Source organism: Diorhabda carinulata, chromosome 4, assembly GCF_026250575.1.
Source record: "Diorhabda carinulata isolate Delta chromosome 4, icDioCari1.1, whole genome shotgun sequence".
Taxonomy (NCBI): domain Eukaryota; kingdom Metazoa; phylum Arthropoda; class Insecta; order Coleoptera; family Chrysomelidae; genus Diorhabda; species Diorhabda carinulata.
In genome coordinates, this window is record NC_079463.1 from 30,093,066 (window position 1) to 30,117,323 (window position 24,258).

The 24,258-nt window shown below is 33.4% G+C and overlaps 1 protein-coding gene and 1 long non-coding RNA gene across 2 annotated transcripts; one reads left to right on the forward strand and one right to left on the reverse strand.

Moving 5' to 3' along the window:
* The first annotated feature begins 118 nt into the window (after positions 1 to 118).
* LOC130893224 (uncharacterized) lies at positions 119 to 3,034 on the forward strand. Its single transcript, XR_009059164.1, has 2 exons — positions 119 to 255; positions 2,854 to 3,034. It is a non-coding gene; the product is annotated as an uncharacterized LOC130893224 (long non-coding RNA).
* On the reverse strand, positions 255 to 18,637 carry LOC130893211 (neuroendocrine convertase 2). Its single transcript, XM_057799138.1, has 13 exons — positions 18,406 to 18,637; positions 14,407 to 14,511; positions 14,089 to 14,335; positions 13,201 to 13,238; positions 11,598 to 11,674; positions 8,383 to 8,471; positions 8,101 to 8,276; positions 7,834 to 8,046; positions 7,464 to 7,564; positions 7,120 to 7,353; positions 5,743 to 5,907; positions 4,577 to 4,694; positions 255 to 2,066 (listed from the first exon to the last, which is right to left on the reverse strand). Exons 1-13 carry the CDS (start codon positions 18,568 to 18,570, stop codon positions 1,905 to 1,907), a joined length of 1,890 nt encoding a protein of 629 aa, XP_057655121.1. The 5' UTR covers positions 18,571 to 18,637; the 3' UTR covers positions 255 to 1,904.
* Positions 18,638 to 24,258: the final 5,621 nt, after the last annotated feature.

Sequence of the window (24,258 nt, forward strand, 5' to 3'; positions counted from 1 at the left end):
TGCGACCAATTTAACATAATTTTTTAATCATATGTCAAAGTGTTGAGTAAACCTGGCTGGGGTATCTGTCTACAGAGTTGCTAACATAAATACTCCTCTTGGTTTGAAAACAGGAAAACTAATATTATAAGACAACTATACAAAAAGTAATAAATTTTCTTTTATAGAGAAAAAATGTGTAAAAAAATATAAGCAAAATTCAAGGTAAACAATTAAAATTAATAAGTATCGGTAGCAACACTTGAGTCATATCAGGTGAGTATTTGTAGGTTATTTTTCAAGAGTTGAGAATGTTGACCAATTTGAAAATAATTTCTAATTAATATTTTAATTAAACTCCCCAGGTTAATAATAAAAAACTTCAAATATCTGTATGTATATAACTTTTATTAATTATTTTTGTACATATAATTTTTATAAAACAAATTACAATTTTGAAAAAATAATCTATCATGTAGCTTTTTATAAACTTTTTCAACATAACAGGAGTTAGCTCAAACGACAAGAGACTTAGTATTTCTAATATCTATTAGAAGGAATATTTCTATATAATCAAGAGCATAAAATACAATTTCATTATTTACATTTTGACTTTACTTACCAGTATGTGAATATGGTCCTATGAATACTTACATTAGTAAACTAATGATAGATTCTTGTACATTTATACCCAGAAGCAAAATATGTTGATTATAACTCATAATTTGAGAAAAACAATGTAAATTGATAAAAGATTTAACTCATTATATTCTTATACAAAAAATATTTAGAAGTTTAGTCGATTTTTTTATTATTAAATTGTGTTCCTGAGATTTCAAAAGTAAAAAATATAAAAAAAACATATTACCCATTGATTCTTAAAACAATTTAAAATTGTCAAAATGGTATTTGTCCTGAAAATACAAACTAAAATTACACACACTTGGTCTACTAGTTTGATGTAGACACATCAGCAAAGTCGATCAGTTGCGGGGCGAGTCGAGTGGTTTAGTTAAAAAGTGAGTTGCTCGGCCCAGTAGCTAACCCATCTACCCCATTTTGTCAAAGCAAAACGTATGTTCTTTGCTCAATTTCGAGGTTAGGTGAAGAGTCATCCTCAATATAGATTTGTACTCTTTCACATATTCTACAGCGTGTTTGTGTAGTAAAAGTCGACGCTCTAAGAGTGTCTTTTCTTCTTAACCAATATTTAATCCATACTTTAGGTTCTTTGTTAATTTCCTTTTCTAAAACTTCATCTATTTCTTCTAATAGGTATAACCTAATAGGTTATATAACTTGGGCCCCAAATTTTTGTCGAATCACTACTGAGCCAAGTATCTTGCCCACTCTACTCGACCTGTGTAAACCAGGTGTACCATTCCTGGAGGATCTACTGTTTTATCGATAAAAATCAATGTTACAGCTCAGATTTCAAAATTTGCATCAAGAACCATATTTCTGTTGGCAGTAATCACACTCTAGTAGCAAGTGAAGTGATTTCAAGAATATGATCTCATAAATCCCTTGTACTGTAAATAAACTTTAACGCCTATCTAAGTCGTGCAATTATTGTCGAGAGCTTTTGAGGTGGTTATATTTCTTTTAAAGTTGCGTAAAACATAGTTTTAAAATTCTAAATATGAGTAGGTATCTCTAGAGATAGAGATCTCTGAACTTGCAAGCAAAAAAATAGCCCTCTTGAGCAATATAGATCCGTGCAGTTTTACGGATTCAGATTCAAGTATTAATCCAGTAGATTTTCCAAAAATTAGGCATGTAAAACATTTAAATTCTAATGAAAAAACTCGATGAAAAATTTTATTTTTGTCTTAACATAATTAGCCTCCAAGAAAATCCAATAGTTTACCAAATATAACACTATTTTTATCTTTAAAAGAAATGATTATAGAACTTTGAAAAAATTATAATTTGCTTCTAGTTTCATGTGCTTTTTTAACAATTGCTAATTTTGAATGTGGATCTAATACTGATAATTCTGTATATGGTGAATCTTTAGTCCCGTGTAGCATTAGTGACCATTCTTTTATAAAACCCGTTTGTGGTACTTGTGAATTGAATCTAACCTAAAACAAAATTAATTTAGTGATAGTTCAAAATTTCTTAAAAATTCAATACTGCAAAACATCAGGGTTAGGAAAGAGGATACTGAAAAGCCAGTTAAAGTGCTACTACCAATTGAATTGTTGAAAGATACTGTTAACACAATAATCACAGCCAAACATCAGAATATACAGTCAAACAGAAGTTATTGTATGATATCCAGAGGGATTTTGACAAGATCGATGAAAGAGGAAACAGAAATCAAAATAGGATTGAAGAAAAACTCAATCCGAAATGCTGTAAAAAGAAAAACAAGATGAGAAGTTGGTTAGGCAGCTAACTATGTTTCCGATTTATTGAAAATAAAGAGTGACATGATGGACCCCGGGCTTCCAATCTATTTAAAATTAAGACATTTTTCTAAATTTTTACTTAAGCTTGTAAAGTTCCTTTTTAAAATACTCTCACAGATTTTTATTGTTAATTTTTATGTTTCGAGTGATCAATATCAATAATTGAACAGTAGAATGTTTTATTTTTTTTTTCATGGTAATCCTGCCATATTATATCCTAGATATTAAACATTAAAAATGGGGTAAGTGCTAAAAAAGGGCGTAAAGTAAAAATACCACGGTATCGTGAACGTTTTTGGTGAATTTGTAACAGGGTAAAAATTGGTCATCGGTATTTGAGAGGCATTAGCCCAATCAATATATAAGCTGAACTAGAATTGACTCTGGATGAGACTGTTTCTTCGTTATCAACAGTAAAATATTAGATTTATCCGTCTCGTATTATTTTTTCTCTTAGACTAAAAAAAATGGCTCGGTGGTCAAAAATTTTCCAACAATGAAGATTTGATGTTGGCTATTTTGAGGATCTTGTCGATTCTTATTATAAAAAGGGTATCGAACTTATTGGACATCGATGGGAAAAGTATATGGAGCTATAAGGAGAATACTTTGAAAAATAAATATATTTGTTTACAAAATTTTTGTGTTTTCTTTCTTGGGTCAGGTATTTCTGGAACTATCCTCGTAGATTCAATTTCAACCGCCATATTATCCAAGAAAAAGAAACGATAAACAGAGAAAAACACTTTAGGAACAGGACAATTGGTATTTAAACTGTTGAAAATATATTCATATGAACCACTTATAGAATATGGCTCTACAATTCTTTATAACCTTTATAATTACAAAAAAACATAAAAAAGGTGAAACAACTAGTTGAATAAATTCTTTATTGATTTTTGGTACGATAATACGAGAGTTCGAGAGTTGATTATGAAGTTAGAATTTACACTTAACTTGTACATTCACTGACAATTCAAATACATCCCAAACCAAAGATTTCCTTTTAGGATCCGTCATTTTTCATAAAAACAACATAAAACACGGAAATATACATCAATAACCGACAATTTAAAGATAACATCGAATCTATATAAATGTGAACTTGTAATATAATCTGAAATAATTGGCAAACTTCACTCCATCCTGTTTTTGAACTCGAGTTTGAGCGAATTCAATTCAACTTGGCTCGAGTTACGCCCAACTAGACCAACACTACAAATAAGCAGCTTTCCTTAAGCTCCTCTTTTCCTACAATAACTCTTATATACAAGGGTTGGGACAAAAGTCATGGGAACTATTTTTTTTTCTTGAAGATACCAGTTCAGATGGAAATGATGACAAATCCAAACGAAAGAAGAAGTGTGGACAATGAATAGCACTGACACGGGCTATGCTGTCAACAGAGACTGCCTGCCAAGAGTTATATAGCTAGATCCGCCCCTCGCGAATACCTAACAGTGGTCCTGCGAGGGAGGCAGTTCCCAGAGATAGAAGAGGTTTTTTAGTCGATAGTTTTTACCTAAACCTTTCACTAATATACTAGAAGTAAATAGGACAATATTATCTTCACAGTACACATAAAATTAACACGATAAATTATTAAAAACTCTCAAAATAATTCCCTGGTATTTTCACTACACACGGTCAATGATAAATACGATCGATCTAAGTATTTGCTGCACCATATTAGCACTCAGGATCAGCAATGTTCTCTTGTAGTGCAAACTGTCTTAATCATGAGATCAAAGTCACCGAGCGAAATATCGGGAGAGTACCAATTCTTCCCATCCCCAATGTCGTAGGGTAATTTGAAATCTCTGACTATTTCCACAGCCGTTGCTGTGCTACTACCATCTATCTCAGAGCCATCTGTTGTTCTGCGTACAAATTATGCCTTTAGAACTTTCACACGACACATATACGTTCAGATATCTACATTGCCATGACTTATACACTATCCCTCGTATTTTGAATTAGCTGATGTGATTTTTTTTATGTTTTTAATACATAGTTTAAGCATATATCAATATAAAACTTTGACCAAATGCTTTTTGATGTAATAGTATCAATCAAATCGTTTATTTCTCAGATTAGAAATACATACACAGAATTAAGTAGGGGGGATTTAAAGGGCTTATTTATCACAATTGTAGCAAGTTTGAGAACCAATTACTTACTTCAAGAAGCCAAGTTCCCTGTGGATATTCTCCCCAAGTGTGTGTAGTCATAAAAGGCCACTTTGAAAACCCGTCATGAGAATCATCATCATTTTGTCTTCGACTCAGTATCATCGATCTAAGAAAGTTGATGATTTACAAGGTTAAATAATTTAAATAATAAATAATCCCAGTCAATATTATGAAAATTGTAAATTTCATTCGTATAAAATCTCTCTAATTCGAGGGTTGCTATTAAAGTTTAGAATTTTTGCATGCGTTCGAATGAAATGTCGCAACATTTTTTTCATTCCGATTGAGGTATCTCCAAAACACGTAATTTGAACGCATCAACCGCTTCTTCAGACGTAGAAAAACGTTTGCCTCGCGATTTATTTTTGATCTACGGAAACAAGAAGAAACCATTGGGTGCCAAACGAGGACTGTACGGCGGATGACTCATAAATTCCATGTTTTGATTGTTCAAAAACGTTTTTGGTTGAACTAATGTGTGAAAGCTCGCATTATCGTGGTGGAGAATTGCGTTTGGTTTCTCTGATTTTTTCGATCACTTCTGGTAAACAAATGCTGGTGTACCATTTAGAATTGACCATTCAATGGAAAGTTATACCGAAAAAACAGGAGTGCTTCATGCGCGAACAACTTTTGATGGATTTGGCTCATCTAGAAAAACCCATATAGTCGATGTTTGATTAGTTTCGGGTTCATACGCATAGATCAATGATTCGTCGCATGTCACGATCTTATAGACGCACCGGGATTGATTTTTTTCAGCATTTCTTTACACCAATCGACACGAGCGAACAAATCTTTTTGACAGCCAAATGTAATGCCCAAGAAAGCCTCAATCTCACGGTATCTCACATGATGTTCTTGCAATATCAGTTTACTCACAGCATCGATGTTTTCTGGCGCAACAGCCGATTTTTGACGATCTTGCTGTTGGTTAAACCCACGTCGAAAGTCATAGAAAATCATCGCACGAAAATGTTTCTGTAAACAACTCAAATAGCACACGTAAAACATGTCATGTCATGTGAAAAATGTCAAATTTCAGTACTGCCATATCTCAAAACCTAAATAGCAACCAGTACTACAATTTAGTAACAGAAATAAGTATAGTCAGGTTATTAGAATTATATGACTATCAATTTTGTAAATCTGACCTTGTTCCCATAGGAGAAGTGAGAAATAATTCAACGTCTCCTCTTCTTGTAGCGTTTAGTGTCACAACGGCTTGAACATGCTCCAAATATCTGACTTCAGTGCTTTCGCCTTTGCATGCGTTTGTATTAATTTTCATCAACAGAGAATTTTTCGACGGAATCTTACTGGAATTAAAATATTTGAGAGGTTAAATTGTAGCCGAAAGAAAGTTCCCATTTAAAAAACAATTTTAAGAAAAGTAGAATTTTTTTGAACAAATATTTGTTACATATTGCAGTGGCGCTCACGATATTCATTTAATCTAGTACTAAAATTGCTTATGAAAGCTTGGCAAGTTTTTTCCGTGATGGCTGCCATTTCGTGACAGATATTTTCTTTTAATTGTGCCAGGTTTGTTAGCATAAACTTCAGATTTGATATATATCCACAAGAAAAAAGTCCATAGGTGTTAAATCGGGACTGCTTGGAGGCGAACTTATTTCACCGCCCCTGGACATCAGTTTGCCTGGAAAAATTTCACTTCACTCGTGACAATCATCTATTGGACGAGGGTAAAGTTGTACCGTCCTCTGAAATCTTGTTTTTTGGTTATAACCATCAAATTTCTGCAGTTCAGACACTATCTGCACGTAACACTCTGAATTCACAGTAACTGTGTTTCTTTAAAACATAAGAGCTTATGATTCGTCGCAACGACATCGCAGCCCTTACGGTCACTTTAGGCGATTTTAGATGTTTCTGATGTTTGTGTTTTGGATTGGTTACACTTCAGTAGCGGAAATTTTGCTTGTTAGCATGTTCATTAAGATGAAAATGAGTTTCATCCGAAAATAAGATGTGGGTGAACGTTGGACAGCGCTCAATCATCTGATTTACGAAGTTAAGCCTCTGACCAGTATTCTAAGGCTTCTTGCACCAACTGAATTTTGTAATGGTACAACCCCAGATCTTTGTGTAAAATACGATAATCTATACACGTTTACAGCAGTTTAAAGCAACGGCAGACAGCTCCTGGTGCATCGTTTAAGGACATTGCGAACTTAAAAACTTATACACGCAGATTATTCCAGAGAAATGCTCCATAGCTACTAAATTTCCAGGCTACTGATTAACAAACTTCCTGCGTCCCTCCGAATACCTGCGTTCACACAATAAGCTATACAAAGGTGAACTTTTGAGACTTCTTGTATTTACTATTTTTGATGTGATGGAATAATAATTCTTTGGAATATTTGGAATAAATCATTGTTGAAAATAATGATGCATTTAGTTCAGCAGCTAGATCAAATAGAGAACAATTTATTTTTAAATTTACTAGTTATTTGTGTTTAGATAATTCAGTTTTTGATTTCAAAAATGAATGAACGAATACTTACTGAATCTTATTAAGATTGCCAGCCTCACAGTGAAATCTTGGGGGTACTGTTTTCCATCTTTTCGCCAATGCCACCATAGCACCAGCATCTAGCACTCCAAATCCAAATAAATGGTTAAATTCCAATCCAACACCGTTCATGGTCCAATGGAATCTTCCTTTGGCGTCGAACAGAGAGTTTCGTTTGGAAGTAAGAACAGTTAAATGCTGAACATCTCTCCATGTTAATTTTGGACTGAAATATCATTAATATTGTATAATGTATTTTTTGAAAGTCTAAGAATAGATTTATAAATACACATACCGATATTGATGAAACTGAATATATTAATAAAATTCACTTACTTTGCCTCAAGTGCCAAAGCGAATACACCTGCTGCTTCCGGAGCAGCAGCTGATGTTCCCGAGTGGGTGGTAGTGCATTTCCCATATAAATCAGTAGTGGCCTGAAAAAATACTCCCGTATCCTCAAGAAATACTTTAATACAGACAGAATTTTTTATTTAGTTCTAACGTTTAAAAGAAACTTTACACGAATTGAATGTATTTATTGTTAATACCTTCCTCTTTTTAACATTAGGATGTCATAATAAGGCATAAAAAGGATATCACTTAAAAAAACAAGTGTAGGTGTTGTACGTGTTTGTACTGTCAATAGAAGAGAAGATAAGTGATAGTTTAACGATTAAATTATTTGAAAATTACAACTACTTACAACACCAGTATTTGGATCTTTAGCACCGTTACTAAAAGTTGATGCTAAAGTCGATGAACAACTTTCGTCGTAATGCGCGTTTTGACCATCATTTATTGCACTGTTTATACTTATTGTCCACATACTAGCGGCATAACCATCACAATTACAATCGTCGTCTTCACCTCCATCTCCACTAGCCCAAACGTAAATATTTCCTAAGCCATTTCGTCCCTAAAAATTATATAAACTTCATATTTATAAATATTTTTCATCATCTTTAAATACTTCATTGACTCCTTTAACTATGGCTTTCATTGTAGAATTTCTGGGCCCGTCTACTGTTTTTCCGTCGTCAGTGGGTCCCCAGGATGCGCTATATATGTCTATTAAGTTGGGTTCATGTCCCATTGAATTCGCTTCGATGAGATCCGTCATGTAAGGTTGATCTAACATTCTGATTCCTGTGATACATACAATATTTTAGCTATGAAAATTGGATATTTTTAACAATTAAGGATTCTTGTACATAGCGAGAATGGTCATAAAAGTTTCCATTTTAATCCTAACCTGCTATTTTAGAATCGTAAGCCACGCCAACTCCGCAAATACCATTATCTCGAGCAGCTGCTACTTCCCCAGCACATCGAGTACCATGGCTTCAAACAGATATAAAATTATAATGTTGAAATGGTAACATTTATAGTGGTTATTATTTACTTTATATACGACTATAATATAAAAGAATACCATAGTTAACATTTTATGTGGGTCCAAATACCCTTCTGAGGACCAGAATTCTTTTGTGGTGGTTTAGCACTAATGCACACAAGAGAAGTAAATATAAAAAAATCAAACTGGTCGAAAGAAACGTCTTCAAATTTTGTGGGTTAGAAGATGAATTGTCCATCCACAAACTTGTTAAAGGAATCTCAGAGCCTGACATCTGGGAGCAGTCTTTTCAACTCTAATTACCAGATTTTAGTCGATGAAAGATCAGCTCTGAGGTTAAATATAAAAAAATGTTCGGAAATAGCAAATAAAATGTCTAATGACTGAAACTTGATTTAAAATAGCCTTCAATGAGTATCCTATATATAATAAATAACATCTTGGGATAATAAGTTGAATAATGAAGATACATACAGTAGATATATCAAAAGTTTAGTATTTATAAAACGTGTTTGAAGTGATTGTAGAATTGTTTCTTTTAAGTTGAACACAGTTAAACTCTCGTTATTTATACTGAACACACTGTTTACACCAACACTCACAATTACACTGTCTGGCGCGCGTTTCGATAACCAAGTTATTGTCTTCAAAGACTGAAGGTAAACTAAGACCTAATAACTTGATTTTATACTAAATTTTCCCACCAATAAACCTTCTCTCGCGATAATTAATTCCAGCGGGAATCTTCACATTTATTCATTGACTATTTAACTATAGAGTGGGCTGTAAAGAATTTGCCTAAAACCAAGATTTTCCCGCTGGAATTTTCGCGGTAAGTCAAGTTGCGACTGTGTTGGTTTAAACAGTGTGTTCAGTATGAATATCACCAGCGGTTCCAGAAATTCAGACTTAATCATATGTAATTTGGCTTTACAAAAAGATTTGTGTGTGTGTATGTTTGGGCGTGTTGGTTCGAGATAAATTAACTTTCAAACTCGTTGCTATTAGTAATTGAGTGTTTCTATCATTACTTCGTTAAATCGGAAATCGTTGATGAAAGTATTTGTTTAAGTATGTCAAAACTTATGTCTAATTGTGCCGTTTTGAAAATATTGTGGACACCATGATTACGAGCCATCTCAATTATGGTGAATTAGTTTTCTTATTAAATACTCAACAAAACCCATCTAATAACCACCATATTCTTCAGACATGGGTCTATAGTATTTTTTTTGTCTTTCAAAACTGGAATTATTAATTTGGAATACTAGTTTCTAGTTGATAGAAGTCAAAAATTATAATAATACTAATTATAATATGTAAAATAATTCACTAGTGAATAATGGTTCAATATTCACTGCTTGACGTTTAGTATATACGAGAAGCTACAAAAATTGTGGAGAGTTACTTGATTATAATTAAATTGAATAGATAATTTAAAATTTGTAGGATACAAAAATTTTTTTATTTATATACGTGAGGAATTGAGCCTATGAGGACTGAAGCCTATTTTGAACTTTCTTTTTTTCCATATAGTTTCTCCTTTACTAAATTTACATATTTAAATCGCTGATACTATTCATAAGAAGATTTTGCAGTTATTACATTCTTAACATTGACAGATTTTAACAAACTTTCCACTGTTTGTGTTACCACAAGAGGGGGTGATTATTTGAAAGAGGGGTCCACGTTTTTGGTCACAAAAAATCGAAAAATTAATATTTTCCATAATTTTTATCATTATTTTTATTTTTTCGACACATTTATTCGTAAGACAAAAATTAGTACTAAGTTTAAAAATTTCAACAATCTTTTGGCCAATAGAAAATCCAAAAACCATGAATTTTCCTGATTTATCTTCAAATACTGATTTTTTTTGAAAAATGACTTATCTTTTCACGGAAAGTACATACAAAAACAAACAATTCACAAAAAAACATTTAAATATCATATTATGAACATTTTTTATAAATTATTGTAAAAATTTAGTTAGGTTAGGTTAAAATTCTTCATGCTTTACAACGTTGCTTAAAAAGTGTTTAACTTTTGCTTTTTAAACTCAGTTATTTTGATCTTGAATGATTCAAAAAAATAAACACAATAAAAAAATTATATATCAAGTCGTCGTATATTGATCACACCTCATAATGTTGCCATTTTCCTAATTAAATTATGGTTTATTGTTTTTATATGTTGTATATGTGTTATATGTTGTAAATGTTTTTATGAAGACAATTTCCAAAGAGGCCTTTCAATTGTTCACGGCATTCTAGAGATCTAAGAATCCGAATTATCTAGAAAATCTTTGAATATACGAGAATGGTCCCTCGCCTGACCTAGAGATGGCGGTAGTTGCTTGAAAAATACCACTGTATCTATACAGCATATGTTTCAAGTTTGAAGACGCCATGTTGTTTAGTATTTGTTTGGCAGCCATCAATAGTGAACGTTTTCATTGAATTTATTTGAATGGCCTTAGTTCAACCAATATAGAAGCTAAAATATATTTTACTTTGGATGAGTCTGCTCCCTATTTATAAACAGTAGAATATCACCAGAGTTTAAACGAGGCAGTATGACCTGCGAAGACCAACATCTTAGTGGTCGACCAAATGAGGTGACGACTCCAGAAAAGTTGAAGAAAATCTACAAAGCGGTACTGGATGACCGTCGACTGAAAGTGTATAAGATAGCAGACATAGTAGGCATAACAAAAAGTGCGGTACATCGCATATTAACTAAAAATTTGGACTTGAGAAAGCTGTGCGCAAGATGGGTGCCGCGTTTGCTCACAATGGAACAAAAACAACGTCGTGAAGATGTTTCCATCAAGTGGTTGGCAATTAACAGAAATAAAGCCGAATTTTCGGCGTAAATAAGCAACATCTTAGCAGCAAGAGTCAGTAAATATTTGACAGTAAGGAGTAAACGATGCATTTAAATAAACTAGAGAAGTGTTTAGTGATAAGTGTTAGTGGTATTCATTCCACCGTTTAAAAACTGTTTAAATAGATGAAAAGAGTAATTTGGATTTATTTGCCAGTCTTAAATAAAGTATAGCACCTTTTTATCAAGTTTTATTGTCAAAAGTGAATATGAATATAATCAATTACCTGTTGAACCAATCATCTGTATAACGTGGAAATGGATAAGGATCATTGCTGCTAAAATCATAACTGGCTTTTGCATTCTGAAATATAGAAATAATTTCGAAATCAAAAATGTGATATTTGATCATAAAATAAGTAAATTACAATTGCGTATATGATTACGCAGTTATCGATAATTGATTCGTTATAAAGTGAAGAAGAAGATGAACAACAAGGATTAGAAAAACGTCCAAATTTGAGTTAGGTTAGGTTAGTCTAATTTTATTGTCACGTTTTACATGCTGAAGTACTTTTTCCAATAATATGCAGAAATTTCAGATTGAAGAGTTGACGCCATCTAGTTCGACGGTCTTATTTTCTCATACAACTTTTTTCTTTACCTCTGTCTAAATTTTTTCTATGAGAATCAAAGCCGATTCACAAAGGCCACTTAAGCCGATAGCGTGGTAATAAACTCTTCCATTCTTTTCATGTCTTCCTGATCTTTTCTATCCATTAGATTTCCTTGGTTCTTCCCATATTATCTCTTTTTGGGTCTCTTCATTTCGTTGCCGTTCTTGATTCTGACATTCTTTCGAAATATCCCAACCATCTTAAACTTCTAGATCTTATAATTTTGCTTATTTCTTTTTCATTATATAGATTCTTTATTTCCTATTTTTTTCCATATGTCTACGTCTTTTTTCCCTTCTAAGTAATTTCCTCTCCCATATATTTAATAATTTTATATCCTTTTTATTTAATATCCACGTTAGGCTTGCATAAAGTCGGTCTGATCTCAGTTCTTCTTCTTGCCTATTTGTTTCCTCGAGTTAACGTTTTCTTTTTCATCGCCGTTATCTTTGATTACTTTTCCGAGGTACATGTAACTTTTGACTTGCTTTAACTCAATTATTTTTTTGTTTCATGCGTATTAAGATGCATAATTTTCGTGAATTTGGACTTCTGCACGTCTTTATTGATTTTTTTTACCAGTTGATAAGACTTTATTATTATTCTTATTTTCTGTTTTGACGTGGCGTTTATTCCGCTTCTTCGTACTACCCATTCCACTGTTATGGTGCACAACGTAGCAGATGAAGGATGCCTCTGCTTTAGCCCTTTATTCGTATCGAAGCTCTCTGATATTTACGAGTGTCATTTTCGTGAACTTTATCAGTTTTATTGGTACTTTCAAGTCCTTCATTATTTTGTTTTAATCAACATACACAAGTTTTCCGACAGCAAAGTTTAGGGATGCATTATTGATTACTTTTTACAAACGTTGCTCATTTGATAGCAAAATTCGTGGCGGAGGCGGCAAGGTTTTTTTCCTTATCAAAGATATTGGCGTTCGCCCACACTTTCTCGTGTGAACTTGACGGCTGCGAGATTTTTGTTACAGTATGTCCTTGATTTAATTCGTACAGGTAAAAATAAAATTTCTCTTGACCCCAAGAGACTCTAACTTATCGGATATAATTTCTCAAGGGAGCGCAGAGGGTAACGGTTAAAGGACTTTGATTTATGTTAATGTTAAAAATTATAGTTTAGTTACAAGATGTTTTTAAACGATTCATTCTTAAAAAAAATGTAATGAAACTTAAAAAACGCATCTGTTACTTACGTAATTATATTTTAAATCAGCATGCATGTAGTCCACACCTAAAACAGTAAATTTCCTTACAGTTTACACAAATATAGAAACCAGGGTTTTATTGATTTCAATTCTATTAAAAAATTCACGTGTTAAGTCAACATTCCGATATGTACCAGCCACCAAGATCGCCTGATTTAACATCGTGTATTTTTTATATGCTTTAAAGAGTAATTCTGAATAAACCACAAACAAAAACGGATTTTCGATGATACAATAACCCTATTCAATTTCTTAGGTTATAAATAAGATTTTTACATTCCATACACCGTGTCATCAGCTTATCTGATATTGTTAATTCACAATCCATTAACCTTAACTCTCCAGAGCCTCATGAAAAATCGCCCCGCAATATAAATTAAACAGTAGTGGAGAAACCACACATCCTTGTCTCACTTCTCTTTTGATTTGTCGATTTGTAAGATCGAATTTTACCGTTGGTGACATTCATACTGAACACACTGTTTACACAATTACACTACCTGACACGCGTTTCGACAACCAAGTTATCGTCTTCAGGTTATAGTCTTCAGGGACTAAACAGTGTGTTCAGTTTGTGCTAATATAAGTTTTTGATGGATCGATTATACTGATCTGTGTCGAATCGTATGAGGAGGTACATTAGTTTGAGGTGTTGTACACTATCCATTGCCTTCTCGAAGTCAATGAAAGACAGACATATTTTCTTTGAATACAACCACTGTTTGGGGTAGTGACCTATCTCATATATGGTGTTGAATACTTTATCTAGTACTTTTAAGGCCCTTTCATGAATAAGTTTCAGTATATCAGAAGGGATTGCTTATGGGCCAAGTGCTTAAAATTATAGTAAAATTGAAAAAAAATAATTATAATTACCGTCATCCATTATCGCCGTGGTAACGTTTTTGCCGGTAATTCCTTGAGCCCAAGCAGCTTCGACGTTCAAATCGAGTTTGGGTTTACCTCCATTCTGTCCGGTATTTTTCAAATACCATTGATAGGAAAAATACGGATCGGTCGGATCTGAATGAGGCTTTATATTTTTAACTAAATTTTCCACTTTCAGCGGCTTATAACCTCTTTTTACGCGGATAAACCCGACCTGCTGTACTGCCGAGTGAACCTAGAAAAAAAAGTGTAGAAAATTAAGAAAAACTCAAAGAATTATGAATGTATGTATACAATTTAACTTACTAGTGGATCTACTTTTAATCTTCTCACATGAGGTATACTCCTCTTGGATCTGGCAATTGGTATACCGTGGTTTACGAAATGATATTCTCTCCTGGACCCCAGTAACTGAAAAAGCAAACCAAAGTTAAGTATCGCAATCATTCATAGTCAACAAGGGTGCTACATCTTCGTAATTCTAGAGTTCAAGCAACTTGGAAGTAGAGGGAACCAAATCGATGATGATACCTGGTTATATACCCATCAGTCTGCAGATAATATTTGCAAACGACATAGAGGATTTAGAACAAATGGCGCGCAATTTAATGGAAGAAGAGTACAATCAAGATGGAAGAACTATAAAAATCTAGGAGTTATTTTGGACAAAGATCATGCAGAAATAAAATGTAGAATAAACAGAGCAAAAAAATAACTATTTCACTAAATGGAATAGTAAAAAAGGAACCTGAGAACCTACATTGCAATGATTAAAGGTTCGTTGGTATATGGATCATAACAAAAAAGAAAAAAATAGAAGCAACGGAAATGGATCCATTAAGAAGAGCAATTGGAGGTTAGATTGGATCCGAAACGACACAATGAAAGAGCAAATGACCCTGGAACAAATAATTATAGAACATATTGAGGAAAAGCAGTTGATTTGATACGGACACGTGCAAAGGAGGGAACAGAATATCAATGAGTGTACGTTTATGTATAAGATGCATTCATTCATCTAAAGTAAAATGAATGAACGCATAAATTACAAAATTTTACATAATGGCGGCTCCATATTAATGCCGTGAAACTCCGTATTCAAGCGTGAACATGAATGTGGACGGTTCTTCCGGGTTTCACGAACGAATTTTTGAAATTGGAACGAGAACAATTTTGATCAAAAATTGTTTAATTAATTGTGAATTAGTGCTACTTGTAATTTAATTAAAGTGGGGATTGATATAAAAAAATAATTTACGTACTTGGGTGTACAGCTAACAAGGGATGGAAATAAAAACGCAAAGATCAGAAAGATTATAAACAATAATGTCAGAATTAAAAATATGTAAGTTCAATTATAAGCAGATTACATAAATATCCTTGAACGGGGGATATTAAGCAAACTATTAGCCCGAAATATGAGAATAGAACAGGAAGATTCAGTGTTTTCCAATAGGAACTTGACAATTTTGAATTTAATTTGTGAACGCACCTTTTCACTTAACATCGAACTGTCACTGTCAGTTTATTCAGTAGACATAACCTTTTCATCATGGTGAAATACACGTCTGCAATTCTTAAAAATTTACTATAGAAATTCGAAGTCGGTGGTCGCTACTTTAAGAGCATTAATTCCGATTTTCGGTCGTAATTCTCGACCTAGTAGACAGGCAGTAACAAGTTTAGTGAACAAGTTTGAGTCTACATATTCGTTATGTTATGTTGCCGTGCCAGTGAGACTACGGGATGGTCGAAGTGTCGAAAATATCGCTATCGTTGAAACGTCCGTAGCAAATGATACAAATCAGTTAAATCCACGGCGTTCTCAAGACTTGGGCATCGCCAAGACTACTTTATGGCGAATTTTGCGTAAGGATCTTACTTCACGCCCATACAAGATCAGGCTCACTCAAGAATTGAAGCCGATGGACCATTCGAAAAGACGTACGTTATCCGATTGGTCTCTGGAAAAGATGCGCCAAATCGAAAAATCATCTTCAGTGAAGAAGCTCATTTCTGGCTCAATGGGTTTGTCAATAAACAAAATGTGCGGTATTGGGCGGGTGGAAATCTACATGTGATTAATGAAAAACCACTTCATCCACAAAAGATAACTGTTTGGTGCAGATTGCATGCCAGCGGCGTCATAGGGACATATTTTTTCGTCGACGACGTTACTGTGAATGGTGATCGTTATCGCGCCATGATTATCGATTATTTTTGGCCCGACTTGGAATATATGGACTTGGAAAGCATGTAGTTTCAACAGGACAACGCCACAAGCCACAAGCACATGTTACAATCGATTTATTGAAGAACAAGTTTGATGAGCGTGTTATCTCAATAAATCTAATGGCAGCATCGTTCGTGCGGTTTAACTCCTCTACATATTTTTCTTTTTGAGGCTACGTCAATTCTTTAGTCTATGCTAATAAGCCGACGACGTTGGAAGAGCTCAGAGCCAACAATGAACGTGAAATAGCAGCCGTTTCGGCCGAAATGTGTGGCCGAGTCATGGAAAATTGGGTCCAACGAATCAACCGCTGCAAACGTGCCCGCGGTGGCCATATGAGCGAAGTCGAGTTCCATTCATAAATTTTTTGAATTTACTTCAACACGATAATAAAGTTTTCGAAATATCTCAAATGGTTTCCATTTTATTTTGAAAAAAAACTTGTCAAGCCCTTATTGGAATGAGGGAATTATGATGAACAGGGAATTCCGAATCAGACTTAGAGGGGCGTAGGGCAATTGAAGAAGTTACCGAAAATGCATACGGTTTTTTTTAGAAACGCAGAGGGCAGTTCTGGATCGAAACAATTACAGAAGAGATCAAGGCCTGCAACGGACTGTAGCACTTTAGCGAATTTTTAGCTAAATATCATATTTTATCAACTTTCTTTTACATTTCTGTGCCTATATGTTCACAACATACTTTTTCAACTTTATTATGTATTATTTAATATGTGATCTTAAATAGAATAAGCGGGTTACCCGACGTTTTGGGTATTTAAAGGTTTTTTTTCGATAGTACCAGAATCAACGTTGACATTATGAGTATGAGTATGAGTTGATTTAATTAGAGCGAGGTTGGAAGTAGGTATAGCGAAAGAAATAGCGAATAATTGAAGATTAGAAATGGGACCTTCCAAATGGAAGCGCTTGAGGAAATTAATTCATCGAAATTTATCCAACCCACCATATTTACCAGGTTTGGCCCCTATAGTTTATTTCAGAAAGGTATAGAGTAATAAAATCTCATTAGATATGCAAAGGGACTACAGAGTGACCCAACGAATATTTAAGCCACTTTCATAGTTTGACATTTATCGACATTTGACATTATTGTAAAATTTTTTTTCTTTTTATCAAGTGCAGGTAGTACCACCGGGGTTGGTGTCAATTTATAGGTAAAGCTTATTGTTATCCATTCACAAACACTGAAAATATTGTGCCAATGGCGTGCCGGTAGGATATTCGTAAAAAAGAAAGAATTTTATTTTAACAGAATAAAACTAATAGAAGGTTAACCGGTACCTGTTAAACGCAAAACTTAACTGTATAATCTATTACTTGGACGGAGTTCCTCATTTTATGACTCTATACCTTTCTGAAATGGACTATAGCAACTTTTTCCTTTTTCCCATTTTTGTTAAGTATTTGGCTCAATAATTGATTTATTTTACAAAAAATCGTTTTGAAATTTGTAAAACAACTTACTTCAATTAAAAAGACAATTAAAGTATTGCAAAATTGCAGCTTTCTCTGCCTGAATTGAACCAGAAACTATTTGTCTACAAAGCAACGACTTAATCACGCAGCCATTAACGCATTTTTGTTATAAATCTTTGAGCGATAGATAATTAATTCAATTAATAACAGTGTTTTCAGTTTCTCAATAAAAATCACTTTGAAATTAGTAACGCCGAGTAAATAAATCTTTGTTTCTTGTACCGCCATCTATTGATAAAACTTTAAGGGTTGATTTAAAAGTTTATTTAATATAAAAAGTGATTAAATCACTAAGAAAAGTCGATTACAAAATTCCATCTGAAGTAATTTGAAAATATATACGTCATCAGGCGGCGTTGCCATCAATGGGTTCAAAAATCCCTCTTTTGATATTAAAATCAAATATACTATAAATAAAATTACATAAAATGCATTACAATAGTTACCAAAAATAATAATTTTTGTATGTGCATCGATTATTTTTAGCTTTCAGTACATGAAATCAAAACTATTTTGAAGTTGATGAAGCGAATAAATAATTATAAATTAAACAGCTGTTTCATTGATACATACCGAACCCATGTTGACAAATCCATGTCTTTTAGCAATCGAATGCGCCTCTTCAGGACCGATATCATTTTTGAATCTGACTAAAAACGAATTACTGAAAACGTCTACAGTTCCTATAGTAACACCTACTGAAATCAAAATATAAAGGGACCTCCAAATAGGAGGCATCGTAGGTTTATGGATAAGGAATATCAACTGACGAGACAATTCGAAGCGTCGCCGAGTTAATAACGCGCATATTGACGTCATCGTATCGATTGCTAAAGGGCCGGTTTCTATTATTTTATCCACGAATTTGTTTCCATATTTTGTGTTTTATTGATACACGTTTATATATAATCGAAAATATGAAAGGCACTTAACAGACAACAAAAAATGAAACACTTTTTGTTAATTAAATAATCATACAAAAAGAAAGCCCTCAATATTCCAAGTATACCCCAGCGTATTCTATTCTACGTTCAGCGAACTCTTTGAGATCTTGGTATAACTATTCTTTGCATCTAGACGCAAAGAATTGTCGCACTACATTTTTTCATCATCTCATTTGGTTTCATTTTTTTTCCACGCAAGAATTTCGCGATTGATCTAAATAAATACTAATCACACACAGTGCAAAATCTGGACTAAATACTGGACGTGATAGAAGTTCAATACCACCAAGTTTTTCGATCTTATTCCACGTAACTTTCGCAGTATGTGGTTGAGTAATATGTTGCAAGAGAACCTGCTTTCGATTAAATAAACAGGAATAAGTTTCCAATAAAACCTCATACATTTGCATGAGCTGACCACTATGTAACTCGGCATTGATAGCTCCACCATCTGGAATGATTTCGAAGTAGAGTAAACCATCATAATTCCATGAGACACCTAACAAGCCTTTCCCTTGGAATCGACTTCTTTTTACGACGAGTTCTGGTAATTGCCCTTTATCTAATCTTTTATTTTCCATGCTAGGATTGTTTAGATGATCTCAAACTCTGTGCTGTTTGCTCATTAATTGTGTTTTTCCCTTCAATTTCACGTATTTCCTTTGCTACAACTACTTCAAAGACTAGTTTTTACAAGCTACATGTTCAAATTGAGGCGTAGAAATTTTCACTTATATAGTAGTAGCTTTTTTCTACTCAATTCTTTTTGCTTCTGATTAATTTGTGGGTCTATCGTCCTTTGGTTTCACTTTCTCATTTATTGTATTACTTTAAGAGTATCTCTCGTCTGCATTTTCACCTCGTGGTTTCTATGGGGATGAATACTCCGCCAGAAGGTCTATTAGAACTTGCGGGGTAAGCACTGCATAAATCTATCTGTACTTGCATGGATTCATCCCAAATATCATAGAGCTTTTTTTTGGATACGGTGTTCCCAAAACGTCAGTTCAATGTCAAGCTGGTGGAGCCCTATTTCGGACACGACGAAAACCTCTGTCTTTTTTTTCTCCGCTTCGGTTTGTATATCATCCAACGGTCTGTGAGGTAATTCTGTATCACGCCATATAAGTACGCATTTGTATGGAAACCATACTAGTAAATATTGATACCGATTGACCTATATACGAGTACACCATTTCCTATAGAAAATGAACCAAAATTTGCATGGTCTTTAAACTATATACTCTTGATTGGAATCGTCTTAGCCACTTTTGGACACAGGCCTTTCCAACGGATTTCTTTATATATTACTTCATATCTTGCTCATATCCATTCCATAGTAGCATATTTTTTGAGTTTTTTTGTTCTTCCACAGTCCCTCATTAGCTGTCTACTCTTCATATCGTCTGGTATTGTTTTAAAATCGATAAATAGAGTATTTAGCACTATCTCATAATCGTAGCACTTTTCCGAGTTAGTATTTTCGCTTTTGAGCGTTCCATTATCATTTTTATTAATTTTATAAGTTTTTTTTTTACTTTTCCATAGTCCCTCATTAGCTTTCTACTCTTCATACCATCTGGTATTGTTTTAAAATCGATAAATACAGTGTTTAGCTCTATATCATGATTTTAGTACTTTTTCGATGTCTGTGTCATAGTGTGTATTGCGTGTACGGTTGATCTCCCTCTTTTAAAGCCCTGTTGGAATTCTCCAACAGGGCTCTCTCTTCCACGTGCTCCGCTATTTTTTATCATTCATGGTCAATATTTTGTATGTGGTGGGTAAAAACATAATTCCTCTGGAGCTGGACATTTTTTTAAATATTGGAATCAGTTGTCCCTTGTTCTATTTTCCTAGAATAGTGTCTTGTTCCCATATTTCTTTGATAAATTCATAGATCGTATCATCTTCTCTTTATTTTATGAGGTTGTTTATTTTTTCTGGCGCTTTATTATGCTCCTCTCTTGCACTTGGTTTTCTCTTGGTTGCTTCTATGTTAACTCTACTTCTGTACAGGACTTCCAAACGTTTCTTTCATTATTATAGTTAATTAAGGTTGATGCTTTTGTGTCTTCAAGATTAAATAACTTCCCATTGTCTCTCTTCTTATTTTATATGTGTTGCATTATTTTATGTTGCTTTTTTTGCATGTTTTGCTTGTTTTTGTTCGTGTAATTTTTCTCATGTGGAAATTGAAGAAACCGAACAGAGTTTACCTAAATATTATACTGAAAATTCTCTTCTACTTTTTAGTCCTATCAACTGTTTTTCGATATTCTGTTTTTACTATGATATAGATAATGAAATATATCAAAGGAGCCGTCGAAACAATCCCGCGATTATGAGTTTTTCGGATAAAAATTGAATAATTAAGTGAGGGTTTAATACCTAAAATTTTAAAATATGTTTGAAACAGTTGTCAGGGATACCATCGCAATTTATTGCCAAAGATATCCGAGATAAAATATGGATACGTTCGCAAATGTTTTAGGATAATGATAAAGACTTTCCGATATGATCGAAATCATACTTTTTTTTGCTTTTGTCAGAAAAATTCTGTCTACGAGGATGGTCCCAGAAGTACCTGGCCTGACCTAGAGATGGCGGTAGTTGCTTGAAAAATATCACTGTATTAGAAAGACCAGCATCGCAGGGGTCGACCAATTGAGGTGACGACTCTATAAATGCTGAAGAAAATCCACAAAGCGGTACTGGATGTTCGTCGACTGAAATAAGTAAGTAAGTAAGTAAGATGCGCAAACGGGTGTCGTACTTAATCCCAGTATGATGCGCAAAATATGAAATTCACCTGTCACTTGAGTGTCAAAGAAAAAAAGTGAAAACGTTTTTTTTGTTTGTGACTTTTTTGGAAGCAAATTATTCATGGTCTCTTCTGCCACTCTTCACCCCTTTCTTTGTAGTTTTAAAGAAAACTTTGAATTATTATATATTTGACGTGTATAAAAAACGCGTGTAAAAAATTATATAAAAAACTTGTTTTATGCAAAAGTTACTGAAAATACCTAACCAAACGTCTTTCCTCCCTTGAAATATGAAAAAAAAATATTTTTAGACGACGCCATCTGCAAGTTGTTCGTTCTGTATTCATTTACATACCGAAAGTTGCGTTTTGAGTGTTCTATGTAGTGAAAGTGACAGCAAAACACTTTCGGGATGCTCTGGAGTAGACGACTTTAACTTTCTTAAATGTGACTCTAGCCACTTCAATGTTGACAGTTGACAGTTGACAGTTTCATTTCGATGATTTTGCATGACCTTAAAGCTTATATAGATGATTCAATAACAAACAAGATTAAAATAGCTAATAGAATACTTATTTTCCACCACAAATACGAATCACTCAACAAATTCTATCGAAGACACAAACACATCTACAGAAATTCCATCGACATCTAGTAGAGATATACATAGATAATTAATAAATTCATATTGACATTGCAAATATCATTAAGTACATTATATTGTTCAATAAATAAAATGTTTATAATCCTCCATTATTTATTTTCTTTCTTCAGTGTAATTGAAAAAGTTTTGTATCTTATGCGTCGTCTAAAAAATTTTTTTTGTACGTCGCGGCTGAAATACTACTTTGTTGGACGAGCAATTTCAGTCCTTGGCATACAAATAACTATATCGAGTATTTTCACTGTTTATTATTTTCTCTTTTCGGAAAATTCTAGTTATATTTTAGAAATAGATTTATAAATCTTTCGCATTTAATTGAAAATTTTCTTGATAGATTCCGTAACGATTAAACTTAATTAATTCTAAAAACTAAATTATAACGTAGGTGGACAGAATAAACACCACCTACAATCCTGATTGAGTACTTAAATTAAATGCTATAATAGATTAACTCGGTTCGTATTGTATAGATTTAATAATTTAAAAGAAATGTAAGGAATATTTAGCAATAAACAGTAGGATTCTGCAAAACTTTCATAAAAAAAAACTGAAGAAAAATGATTTTTTAGCTTTTTAGTTTCATATGCTATGAAAACATGTTTTTTTGTTTTTCTTTAATATATTTATTTAATTGATAGCAACCTCGTATCATGCTTATATATCTACATAACCTCGAAACTTATATCGAATCATAACGGTCTAGTTGGTAAGATTGTCGAAGTGCTTGATTTCCAACTCGGAGGTCGGAGGTTCGAATCCTCTATAGAATGAAATGTTTATCAAATAAGCCACTGACTTTAAGTCCAATGGAGAGTTACAAACAAACAAACTCACATACAGGTGGAGCTAATATATATTATAACTACAACATTTTCTTGTAATCATTTGGTATTTTCCCATTCTTGTAACCATCTTAGCTGAGCTTCTATTTTAGTATCTATAGGTTTTGTTACTAGATTTTTCTCTGTGTTTTATTTATTATCCTGTTCAATTTCATTCGTTCTACTATCTTTGCTTGATATCTAATCTCCTTGCTCTGTATCTTATTTATTATTCTTTACGTCGTTGTCTATGATTCTGCTACGAAAGAAAAAAAAATTGGACGACATCAATTCCGTTTCTTCCAGTGTACCCTCGGACACTTCAGGGGTAGTTTTGATGTAGTTGGGGTTCCGAGCTCATTGAGACTTTTAGTCAGCTTGCTTCAAACTATCAGTGAGCCAAGTTTCAGAAAAACTGTCCGAAATCTCTTCTTTTAGGGCACCCTTGGACTCTTCAGGGGTAATTTCGTGGGTTTGGAGGGTTTTGGGGTTTCGTGCTAATAGAAATTTTTAACCAGCTTGCGTTGAACTATCATTATGCTAAATTTCAGAACAATTGACCAAAACCAATTCCGTTTTTCCCAGGGTATCTTCAGACACTTCAGGCTTAGTTATTAAAGGGGTTAGAGGAGGTTTAGTGCCAATTGAGTCTTTTAATCGGCTTGCTTAAAACATTTTCTTGCCAAGTTTCAGAAAAACTGCCCAAAAACTCTTCTTTTATGGTACCTTGGACTCTTCAGTAGTAATTTCGTGGGTTTGGAAGGTTTTGGGGTTTTGTACTAATAGAAAATTTTAACCAACTTGCGTTGAACTATCATTATGCCAAGTTTCAGAGCAATTGACTAGAACCAATTCTGTTTCACCCAGGGTATCTTTGGACACTTCCAAAGTAGTTATTAAAGGGGTGGTGGAAGGTTTAGTGCCCATTGAGTCTCTTAAAACGATTTTTGTGCCAAAATTCAGAAAAATTGTACAAAACCCAATTTTCATGAGGGTTGAGCGAAATCGTTGTGTATTTTTATTCCTTTCGTTACCTATTTCTTTACCAGGAAGGTGTGTTTAATATTAGAGTCGTTTTGCTGTTATTGTTCCTCTATTCTTACATCTTCATTTATTTTTTGATCCTAGGTATTCAAAGCTATCCACTTATTCCAGTTTTGTTCTATTTAAGTATATTGCTTGTAAGCACTATCTTTGTTTTTTTATCATCTTCAAGTTAATGTCAAAGCTAG